At 36.7% G+C, this 12,729-nt stretch overlaps 1 protein-coding gene across 1 annotated transcript in view; it reads right to left on the bottom strand.

Moving 5' to 3' along the window:
- Positions 1-9,347, bottom strand: part of CNTN3 (contactin 3) — a 249,938-nt gene extending 240,591 nt beyond the window's left edge. The window contains exon 1 of the mRNA XM_049640891.1: positions 9,213-9,347. Coding sequence (XP_049496848.1) covers positions 9,213-9,267 — 55 coding nt within the window. The 5' untranslated portion in view covers positions 9,268-9,347. The remainder of the gene's footprint in view (positions 1-9,212) is intronic.
- Between the last annotated feature and the right edge of the window lie 3,382 nt (positions 9,348-12,729).

Below are 12,729 nucleotides of genomic sequence, written 5' to 3' on the forward strand. Positions count from 1 at the left end.
ACGAGGACAGGGCACTCATGATAAGATTAGTGTCCTTATAAGAAGAGACCAGAGAGCTTAATCTCTCTATCTCCCTACCATGTAAGGACCTAGCAAGAAGATAGCTGTCAGCAAACTAGGAAGAGTGAGCTCACCAGCAGTGGATCAACTGGCACCTTGCCCTTGGATGTCCCAGCCTGCAGAATTATGAGAAATAAATTTCTGTTGTTTAAGTCACCCAGTCTATGCAGTTTCAACATACTAAGTTAGACATTGCCCCATTCTCTTACATCATGTCCAACTGTAACAATGGTTATATCCATGGGCTGTGGAGTAAGGGCTGTCTTCCAGACTGGTTTTCAAATGCCAGCTCAAACCCTTGTTAGGTATGTGAATTTTAGAAAATTCCTTAACTTGTCAGAGCCATTGGTCCCTCATTCATAAAATAGTGATAACAATAGTACTAGGCACAGAGGTTGCTGAAGGAATTAAACAATATAATCCACTCAAGGCCCTTAGCTCAATGCTTGGTACAATGTGCTCAATGCATGTTCATTCTCAATATTATTATTTTAAGATCCATCTCAAACAGTCTTCCCCATGAATATTTTTCCTTCTTCGTTTCTCTAAGTTCTCTCTTCTTAGAACTTCCATTCCAGTCTCTTTTTCCAGCACTTTTCTTAAATAGGGTCTTAAATCTTTAGCATTTTTCTTCTCTCACTGTTTACATGTGCCTCCTTTCCTTCCTAGAGGCAATAACCCAATCCATCTTACCTTCCTCTATACCACTTATCACAATGCCTTACACAAAACACTCAGGAAATGCCCGCTAAATGGCCGTTCAAAAAGATAATCTGGGCTGCAAGGTGTGGGATGCGCCAGAGAAAGGAAGGGAAAGAAGGCAAAGAGATGAGTAGCAAGGCCAAGGTGATAGTTCGGGTGAAAGATTATAAAGACAGGGGTTGACCATGAAAAACTGTACTGGAAATGGTGAAAATTAGGAAGAATGACAAGGAAGTGTAATTCAGGGGCACCCTCTATCATAGCATAGACACTGCCTTCTCTTTGCTTATAGATATATTTGTAAGATAAATATTTCTGACCAGAATATCAAGATTTTCCCTTTGTTGTGCCTTGTATAAATGCATGCATGTACATGTGTATGTTTGTGCATGCGTGTGTTTGTTTTATACTCAAAGTTCACCATCATTCATGAGTTAAGACTGTACTCCTACATAGGAGCCCAATCCATCTAGCTCTGCTCATATATCTCATGCAAAGACAAAATACGCACAAGGGTACTTAAAAACACTTTTATGTGATGAGTACTTTAAGACAGTTTATCACTTAGGCAACAGTCAATTAAATTGGTTAGCACTGCATTTCTAGGAGTCAGTGAACTAATCAACAGATGCATTTGAGACAACAGCCACTTTAAGAGCTAAATAAAATTGTGGGTTTTATTTAATCTTATGTGTTTACTGAACTCTAATAGCATTTCCAATACACATTATTTTTTAAGTCCCCCAAACTCTTTCTTACTCACCATCAAGCTTACAAAAATCCAATAGGTGGAATTATCAATGATCACGGTTATAAGAACAAAATACACCAACAATGCCTGCCTTGTTTTTCTCCAGATTTTCACATTCAAACTCTGATAGACTGTCAAGATGTAAATGGGATAAATGAAAAGCAATTCAAGATTTAGGGTGCTGCAATTGAGAGGGATGATTTGAAATAAGTTTATCGGTGAAAACAGGGAGGATGTCAAGATTTATAAGCAGAGATCAGCAACATCTCCATTTCACCAGTATCAGTGCCATCAAATCATACTACACTGCACACAAACACAGCAGAAGAAATGACAGTCATTTGAGATTATGGCAACAGTTTACTTGAAGTGCCACATCCAACACCAAACTCGTTTTCTCAGTGATTACAAGTGTGGCATCATTAAACCAAATGAAAAATATTTCAGGGGGGACTTAACAAGTTTATTTTGCTTTTAAAGCTTTCCTTAACCACGATTGGGATGAAAGACTGGCACAGAAAGTGATTCACATTAAGGTGACAAAGAACAGGATGGCATGTGTGATTGGGGCATATGAAGACATTGTATCCTTTACCCACAAACTATTGGAGAGCGTATGATTTTCAAACGCAGCCCAAACGTACGGCTGTTGTTTGTTGTTTGTAGATGCTGTCCATTACTAAATCTGTACTGTTAAAGGAAGCCAAGGCTCATGTTTAGTGATCATACATTTCATCTTAATTACAGTATCAGCAGTTTTTAAGAAATTATTTAATCAGGGCGCCTGGATAGCTCAGTTGGTTAAACATCCAACTGTCGATTTTGGCTCAGGTCATGACCCCAGGGTCATGGGATCAAGCCCCATATCAGGCTCTGCAATGAGCATGGAGCCTGCTTAAGATTTTCTCTCTCTCCCTCTGCCCCTCTCCCCAGCTCATGAGCTCTCTCTCTAAAATAAAAAAATAAATAAAAATCAATTATTTAATCAAGATGATCTAAATCATCTCATAAAGCATGATCTATGTTCTCAGTTATAACAGATTTCGGGATGCAATGAGAAACATATGCTATCTTCATAGGTCTTGGAAGAGGCAAACGAAGTTCAGGGGTTAATGTAGCTCTGCAGAATAAAGACTGGGCCAGGTTGGGGAGGACACATGTGTTGGAGGAGGGCATTTACTGTTTTTTATGCTGTTTAAGCCAGGGTGGGGCCATGGAAGTATAGTATCACTGAAGAGCTGGTTCTTTCTGCTATGTTTGATCTGTATGCATAGAATCAGCTTTTCCCTCAGGCTTTTTTTTTGGTCCCCCCCCCCTGCCCCCGCCAGTGATTGCAGGATGGCCACCTACGGCAATCAGGATTTCAGGATTCCTCACTTGGACACACTAGGATATAGGGCACTTTCCACAAAGTGCGAACATAAAATCTTATGGTAAAAAAACTGCCATGAGCTCAGTAGCTTAGGCTAATCATTGGGGCAAATGAGACAGGTCCATCTTGGAGCTTTGCAGGGTATCAATCTCTTCCAAGTCTCATGGCTGTTTCATGATTGCAGAACAGAGTAGACGTTGGAGACACTACCACAATATCCATGAAAAGAAGGTCAAGGACACCTGAAGATCATCCTCTCTTCTTAGATTATTGGCTACTTACTTTCACAACTCATTTCTAGGTATTACACAGTATTAGTAGATCCCAATGTATTGGTTGTTCACTAAAATTTTAAAAGAACAATTTGATGAAATAAGAATAACTTCGAACTTTTACAGAAATACAGTATTTTCCATGGTGGTGTTTTAACGAGGCATCGACAATAATTTTAGTTACCCAAGGAAATTTCTCTTTCCAAAAGACATATTTACTTAGCTAGTCCCACTAGGAAATTAAAACTAAAACCACAACAGAATATAGACTGTGAAGTCTAGAATTTCCAAATGCATTCATTAAGGACTTGTCTACATTCACCAAGCTACGACACTTGAAATCTGAACTCAACCTACAAAGGATTCAGTATTTGTAGGCAAAACACTCTCAGGAAGTATTTACAACTTTTCATATGAAATCAACAAATCCCAATTCCTTAATTCATTTGGTTTCCTGTTGGGCTAGTTACATGGTAAAAACAGTTGCAAAATGGTCAGGTTTCTATTTCATAAATGTCTAGAGTTGTGCTGTTCAAAATAATATAATGGAAACCACACATATTTTAAATTTCCTAGGAGCCACATTTAAAAAGGTTAAAAGAAACAAGTGAAATTTTAATATTTTTACTTTATGAAATATATCTAAAATATTATCATCTCAACCTCTAATCAATATAAAACTACTGAGATGTTTTTAAATCTTAAAAGTTTTGGTACCAAGGTAGGAAAATTCGTGTGCCCATTTTGTGCTTACAGTACATCTCAATATGGACTAGTCACATGTGGCTAGTGGCTTCCACATTGGACAGTGAACATCTAGAGTTTCTCCTATAGTTAAGCAATTAACTAATAAGTAATTCAGTAGTGAGACAACAATCTCCTTGAGCTCTTGAGGATTCCTACTCCATGGCCTATACCCTGACTTTATTCCAGAAAATAAATTATTGAAATAGTAAATACTAGTGATTAGGGGACTACACGTTGGTTTCAAAGACAATAAAAATCTTGATATAACCACACAGATTAGGAAAGTTACTTAAAAACTTAGAGACTGTTCTCCTTGTCTCTAAGATAGAAATAATATCTATCTCATTGTATTTTTGTAAATTAGATGAGCTAAGTAAAGCACCTCAATGAATGAGGTTCCATTTATTAATATTGTTAGTATTACTGGGGTACCTGGGTGGCTCAGTCAGTTAAGCATTGGACTTTGGCTCAGGTCATGATCTTGTGGTTCGTGAGTTTGAGCCCTGGGCTGACAGCTCAGAGTCTGGAGCCTGCTTCAGATTCTGTGTTCACCCTCTTTCTCTCTGCCCTTCCCCCTCCTGCTCTTTGTCTCTCTCTCTGTCAAAAATAAAAATAAACATTAAAAAATTGTTAGTATTATTAACTTTGCTGTCATTACTATTTTTTCTTCACCCTCATGTTCCTTCCTTTTCTGGCTTCTTCTCAAAATGCTGGAGGGTTCTCTTTTGTCTTTCGTTTCTACTTAGGTCTCTGGCTCTTAAACATTTTTGACAGCAACTCAGTAAGAAATATATGTAACATGAGGACTCAACACACATATATTAAAAGGAAGGCACCAGGAGGACTGGGGTATTGTTGGTTTTGTTTCACTGCTGTATTCCAAATGTCTGGAAGTGTTCAGCAGAAAATATTTACTGAATGACCAGTGCATGCTGATATATTCTACTCCATCCCTTTTTAATTCTAATTTACCTACTTTAATAAAAAACAGTGGTCATGATCCATTACATTGACTTTTTTTACCCACTATTTAGTGGAAAACTGTTACCTGTGCTTTGGGCTGGGTCTTCATTCCTTCCATGAGGCACACTTCTGGATATGGACAGAGATAATTTGCTCTAAACACAAGGTGACAGAGAGCCTTCGAGTCCATCCTTGACTCATCCTTTTCTCTCATACCCACATCTATTTTGCGAGCAAATCTTTATGATTCGACCTCCAAAATACACCCCAAATTTGACCAGCTGCTATCAGCCTGGAGTCAGCCACCATCACCCCCTGCCTGATTATTACATTAACTTGTAACTAGTGTCTCTGCTCCTCTACAATTAATCCACAACACAGCATCTAGCAAGGTCCTTTTAAAAGATAAGTCAGATCACATCATTTCTCTGCTCAAACATACTGTGTCTACTAGGGGCCATTTAGGGCAAAAGCTCTAAATATTGTCATTTACTCATTCTCAGCCATTGCTTTATTTTCTGCTGCATCCATTGCCACAGGGCCCCTTGGCTCTCACCTACTGCTTCTCTCTTGGTTTGACCATGCCAGCTTTCCCGTTGCTTCTAGAACACCCAGCTTGTCATATGTTAGAACCTTTGCATGGGCTATTGACTCTGCCTGGAGCTTTCTTCTCTAAATATCTACAAGGTCAACTTGTTCACCTATGTGTCTTTGTTCAAATATCACCTTCTCGAGGAGGACTGATCTTATTTAAAATGGCAACCCACATCTCAATCTCCCACACTCACAATATTTTGTTTTTCTTCCCCAGTGCACTAGCATCTTCTAATTCAATGGCATTTTCCCCGTCACATGCCAGAATGTAAGCACCAAGGACAAAGAGCTCTGTCCATTTTCCTCACTGAAAACAATATGGGTTGAATAAACAGATGCCAAAAAAGTATTTCTTTAAGAATGAATGAAGCCTATGGGCATCGGGGTGGCTAAGTCCATTACGCATCTTGCCTCTTGATTTTGGCTCAGGTCATGATCTCACAGTTCCAGAGATTGAGCGTCATGTAGGGCTCTGTGTAGAGAGCCTTCTTGGGATTCTTTTTCTCTCTTTTCTGTCTCTGCACCTATCCCACTCATGTGAGCTCCCCCCCCACACACTTCTCTCTCTCAAAATAAATAAATAAATTAAAAAAAAAGAATGAATGAAGCTTAGTGGTTTGTTTTTTTTGAAGAAGAAGAAGAAGAAAATCAATCAAATTTATTCTAGAATAAAAGTCCTGGCTAGAAATTACTTTTGCCTCTTTGTTGTGGGGGAAACATGCAGAGATAAAACAATAGAAGGAAATGAAAAACTGCACAAAATAATGGATAATGAAAAGCTGAAATATGAGAAGACAGCAAACACGTATTATCAAGCATTTGCTGCATTTATTGGATTTATATCATTGGCTAAACACTACTCTAAGTAAGCAAATTTGCACAGTGGGTTTTTACTTGCCATTGTTACGAGGTAGCCCCTAAATCATGAACAGATTTTTAACTTTAAAACATAGACGATGACCCATACTGGTTAGCAGAATATCACACTCACAAACCAATCTTTTAAAGTAAGCTTTATATAGATCCTAGAGGAGTACTAAAGTAGGTAAAGTATTATATATAATCAACAGTCTTTAGAAAATTGGTAAGAGCCCAATTCTTCTCCATAATTATAAAGATGATCAATTCTTTAAATAACATTCTGTATAAATGTATCATATATCAATTAATATAATTCTTCCTTCAAAATCCTTAAAGCTTTTTATTTTCATTTAATTTTCTTAGGTTTATTTACTTTGGGAGAGAGAGAGGGAGAAAGAGATATCAGGGGAGGAGCAGAAAGAGAGAAAGAGAATCACAAGTAGGCTTCACACGGTCAGCATGGAGCCTAACGTGGGATTTGAACTCGCAAACTGTGAGATGATGATCTGAGTTGAAATCCAGAGTCAGACACAACTGACCGAGCCACCCAGGTGCCTCCCTCTTAATTTTTTTTTATCAACAAACTTTTATCAATATAAAACCTTTTTTATCCAGAGAATCAAGTTGACCTTTAACTTGTTTTATGAAGTCCTAAGATTTTAGCAAAACAGACACTGCTTTTTCTATAAATTTGCAAAAACAAAATTTGTAAAACATTTCTCAAACATGCTGAAACAATACATACAACCTGAACACTATATAAAATTATAACTTAACATTTTACACCACTGATAAACTGATCTCATTTTCTGTTGCTACACTTTCACTTTCTGAGAGTATCTTCTTCTTTTCAATTATTTGGAAAATTAATTGGAAATTAACTGGAAAATTGGGAAATTGGAAAAAATTGGAAAATTTCAAAAAATTGGAAAATTTCGGGGTTGCCCTATGAAAGTTGCTGTGGTGAATAATAATATTGCTGTAGTACAATCTCTTTCAATTTGGTCCCTCTACAACAACAGGACTCAAATTTGAAACTGTGTAAATGAAGAAAAGAATTCAAGAAAAAAAATATTTTAGTCTGGATATCTGTGTTGATCTTTCTCCAATGATCACTTGAAAAGGCAGAAATCTGTAAACAGTTGGTCCTTTGTTCTTCAATGCAGATTAGTAGCAGTCAAAGAAAGTGATTTGGAAGCAAGATTGACGGGCACCTGGGGGGCTCAGTCGGTTAAGAATCTGACTCTTGATTACAGCTCAGGTCATGATCTCACATTTCGTGAGATGGAGCCCTTATCTGGCTTCTCGCTGACAGTGTGGAGCCTGCTTGGGATTCTCTTTCCCTCTCTCTCTGCTCCACCCATGCTCCTGCTCTCTCTTAATAAATAAACAAGTTTTAAAAACGAAACAAAACAAAAAAACAAGACTGAGACATTAAAAAGGAACACCCACTTTGAAAAACCAAAAACTTTACTTTAAAAGGTAGAGGTTTTAATTTATAATCTCTGATTTATGAATTTTTTGCCATAGATTTTCATTTAACTATTTGAAGAATGTTTTAAGTCTGACATGAGAGCTCAAAAATCTACTCCAATATATGCATGTCTTCAAGTAACACGTGTTTTATTTGACAATGCATTTGGGGGCGCCTGGGTGGCTCAGTCGGTTGAGCGTCCGACTTCAGCTCAGGTCATGATCTCACAGTCTGTGAGTTCAAGCCCGGCATCAGGCTCTGTGCTGACAGCTCAGAGCCTGGAACCTGCTTCAGATTCTGTGTCTCCCTCTCTCTCTGCCCCTCCCCTGCTCATGCTCTGTCTCTCTCTCTGTCTCAAAGATAAATAAAAACATTAAAACAAAAACCAAAAACAATGCATTTGGCCTCATTCCACACCAATTTGTCTTCTTAGAAAGGAAAAATGACAGCATCCTTTTTAAATTAGTTTCTTTAGGTATCATAAAGAAACTGTGTTGAGGTAGAAAATTGGTTGTCTTCTCAGGAGATGGGTGCTATGCTTTTTAGGGGTAAGAGGTGATGGCCCCTGTAATTTATTTTCAAATGGGTTAGCCAAATAAATAAAGGAAACACACACACACACTTATACACATACGCACAGAATACATTAAAATGGCACAATATTCAAATACAGAAAATATAAATGGTGCATATGTGTGTATTCATTACACTATTCCTTCAACTTTGTAGGTGCTGGTTAGCACCTTTATAGGTGCAAAGAAGGAAAATGATAAAAGAAACCAAAAAAACTAATTGTGGTATATATACCACTCTATTTTAAAAAATCCTTCTCTAACTTAGAAAATAAAAAAAAAAGGAAAATAAAAAAAAAGGAAAGGTCAAATAATTTACAGTAGATTCTTTTGTATGATAGATATGAGATTATCCATTTTTGTACTTTGTTCTAGATTTTAAATTTCCCAAAAATTAAAAAAAAAGTAGCCTATGTTAATTTTTGATCCCTAAAATAAGTTATTTGCTAAAGTAAAAATCATATTGTTTTTAAGATTAGATATGAAAATACTGGCGTTAAAACTTATATTCTCCTTTGTATATGAGAGATTACAAATTTTAGCTCCTTTTGCGAAAAAAGTCATGAATTAACATTCTCAAATTCTGATTAGCTCTTCAATCATACTACTACAGTAGGTCTATATTCTTAGGTGTCATTATATTTGCTATGGGGATAAAATGTCTTGCAAAAATGGGGGGGACGGAAAGAGAATCCAATTTTCAGAAGGAATGAAAATTTCCTTCTGGGAAAAATATTTGTTTTCTTTGCTACTGGTAGAGTATTACTTCAACATTTAAAAATTATTTAACATAGGACTCAAGTAGAGTTCCAACCTCAATTTAGAAAATACAGCTTATTGTTACCTCCTAGGCAGCCAATGAATGAAAGCAGGATCAAGTGTTTCCATGACAACATCATCTTTAATTGCCAAAAGCAAGAGTAACTCTTGTCCAGTCTCTGATGAACAGAATGCTTTGTCTTCAGGTAAATCCTTTAATCTGTAAAATATATGTACAAAGAAGTTAGGCTTAAAAAAAACATACTGCTTTTAAAAACAGATTTTCTTCTTTTCATAAAACTATATTCATCATGGTCACTCAAAATTCTGAAATGAACTGAATCTGTTTTGATACAAAAGAGATGTATGAAGTGTACAGACTTTAAAAACACTTTATATAATGGATATGCAGATAGAAGCAGCTTCACAGAATTATAGATGTTCACAATACTAAAATATTAAATATTAACATATTAAATATTAAAACTTTTGATAGATAATAATTAGAACAAATAACATATTACCCTAAAATTCTAACTTTTCTCATTTTCTCTAATGGTAACATTTTGGTGAAACTAAGAGTCAAATCAGCAAACATCTTAAAGCACCATTTGCAGTGTCTCTGAATTCCTAATAAGATATATAAATTATAAATAGCATTATCAATACTCAAATTAAGCCTGTTTTTCAGATACAATTGCAGAAATCCCCTAATTACATATGCTACATAAAACAGATCCAAAAATGTGAACGGTGGAAATTGTTTGGACTGAGAATCTTGCAAATGAAATGATTTTCTTCTTTCTTGATTTCTCATAAACTTCAATGTGCTGATTGAGAGAAAATAATTATCTGAATACCCTGTGTCACTTTCAGTGGCCATTTGACACTAGTTAATGTTATGGTTAATGATCAAGTAAGCTAGATATGCACACCTAAAATTGGAGAATCTTTTCTGGACTGCTGACACTCAGCTGGTTCCACACAGGGGAATTAATGACTTTGACTATCATCCACGTTAGGAGAAAAGGTGTACAACTGTGATTCAGCAGCTGCTATGAATTGAGCGACATTACTTGTTGCTGAGCAAGAGAGAAAATGTCAGCTTTCTTAAGACAATGGTGGTTTATCATGGGATCCTGACATGCACTGTGATGTATTCAGTCAGAATGAAGTGTGTCCAAATAATAACAATGCCATGAGTGAAAATGTGATAACCTGTAAGTTACACACTTAAAATAATATATTAAATCAGTCATTCCTCTAGTGGTATTCTTATGCACTTGTAATCTAATATATGTTCTTGGGGGGGATGTAAGTGGTGGAAACACAACAAAAATGCCAGGATTTAAGTATGACTTGATCCATGGGAATATGAAACAGGTGGAATTACAATTGTTCTAAGAACTGCAGGTGAGTAACTTACTGTATCATGGTATCTATGACCATCTCTCACTTGCCCCATTACTACCAACTGCTTGTGTCTTGGGTTCCCCTAATGCAAACATTGCTAAATGAATTCAAGTGCAAGCACTCTACCTGGGTGGTGAAGGACAAAAAGAGTCAGGGTATGAAGCAATGAGACAGGGGAGGAAGGCAGCCAATAAAGGGTAAGAAATAAAGTCACTGATCCTTGTGTAGGACTAGAGCTTACTCCCACTGGGGAGACTCTGGAGGTCCAGCCCAGGCAGAATAGATGCCACAGAGTCATCCAACAGTTATCGTGGAGTTGCCCAGAGCTATCCTTGCCCAGGGATAAGGGAGCTGGGGTACTTATACACCAGTCCCCATTAGTCACTGTTTGGAGGCTATCCTCAGGGAGTATTAATTACCCAACACTTCTAATCTCTCCCTGGGAGAGCATAATGGCTCCACTGCTAAAAACATGCCTTCAGGTAAAGAAATGTATATGGTGACAACTGGAAGTGGTGTGTGCATTGACATGATAAAAAAACTAGACAGTATGTCTGGGGAAGGCATAGTGTCTGTCACAGCAGGCACATGAACCTGAGAGTTTTTGAAGCCATTTTCAATACTATCAGACCCCAAAAGACTGATGGTTGAAATTACTCAATGATTTAAGCATACAAGTGGAGATACATGTTCTGTCCCCATCAATCATTACACTTCTCAAGTATTTCCAGTGGTTGAGTTTCCCTACTTGGATCAAAGGCTTTCCGATACCGAGCCTTCCTTCTTTTATTTCTTCTCAATCAGTTGTGTATTTTGTGTCCATGATTGTTTTCAGTTACTAACTTGAATGATAACTTAAATCATTCTAGATTACAGGTAACTTATAACTGACAACTATAAACACCATAATCATGCATATGAGGAAAGTAGTCCAGAAATAATGAGAAGGTAACACAAACTACACAAACTCACACACATGTACACATGCACGTGCACACACATAAAGTAGAAAAGGAAGAAATAAACTCTCAAATAAAATAGAATGACAGTCACAAAAGAGGTGGGAACATGAAGTGCAGTAATATTATACATGATGTGTCGAAGATTCATAAAACGTTTTGGAGTGATTGCAAGATGTATTACAGTCTGGAAACAGTGGGTAAGTCTTAAAAACAGGAAGGGCTTGAGGAGTATAACAGTAATTGAATTGCTATCTCTTCCTTTGAGGAGTTAAAGCTATCCAGTTTATACACTAAATCAAACTTGGAAAGCATTTGGTAATAACAAAATAACAGACATAAAAAGTACAAGTAGTTGGAATTTTCAGGAAAACAAAAAGACAAACTTTAGCAAAGCATCCTGTAGTACCATCAACATAATCATTATTAAAAAGCATCCAAGGTCACCTGGATGGCTCAGTCAGTAGAGCATGCAACTCTTGATCTCAGGGTTGTGAGTTTAAGCCCCAAGTTGAGTTTTAAAAAATCCACATATATATGAGAGGCTTTGCTATATACCATATAGCGAACAAAATAAATGGCCTCTGTTCTGACATTGCAATGGAGAAATAAAATGTTCTGAATACTTGTAATTCGGATAAGGAAAAAATTACTAGACTGATAACTCTCTGAAGGTAGGACAGTAGCTCATTCATCATTGGTTGCTCCAATGTTCCAAATATCCTGTATATATAGTAGTAGCTTTCAAGTTTTAAGTTTTAATGTTTCTTGCTGAGCTTTAAGAACAATGAATAATTCAATTCAGGAGATTAAATCTTTGTACCGGACATCAAGTGAGTGAAAGCATTTCTACTAGAACGAAAAGATAAGTCACAGCTTGGGATCTAGCCACCGTTTGAAAATCATTTCCGGAAAATGTATTTAAAGACATTAAAAAGATGGTAACTTAAAAAAAAATGTTATCTTCCCAACATCACATCCCCAAAGTAACATGCATCTCTGCTGCATTTTAAAAGTATAAATGTGTTCAAAGAAGTTCTATAAAGTCTTTTTTTGTAAACTCATTCATTCAACAAATATTTATTGAGCACCTATTAGAGGCTGGGATTTCAATTCTCAAGGAAGACACAGTGGGGACTGGGTTGTCAGATAATTCCATGATTCCTGCCCTCAGGAATTCCTGCCCATAACCTAATGGGAGTGAAACACGATTCAAATAATTACAAAGTA

The sequence above is a fragment of the Panthera uncia genome, chromosome A2, assembly GCF_023721935.1.
Source record: "Panthera uncia isolate 11264 chromosome A2, Puncia_PCG_1.0, whole genome shotgun sequence".
NCBI classification, from domain to species: domain Eukaryota; kingdom Metazoa; phylum Chordata; class Mammalia; order Carnivora; family Felidae; genus Panthera; species Panthera uncia.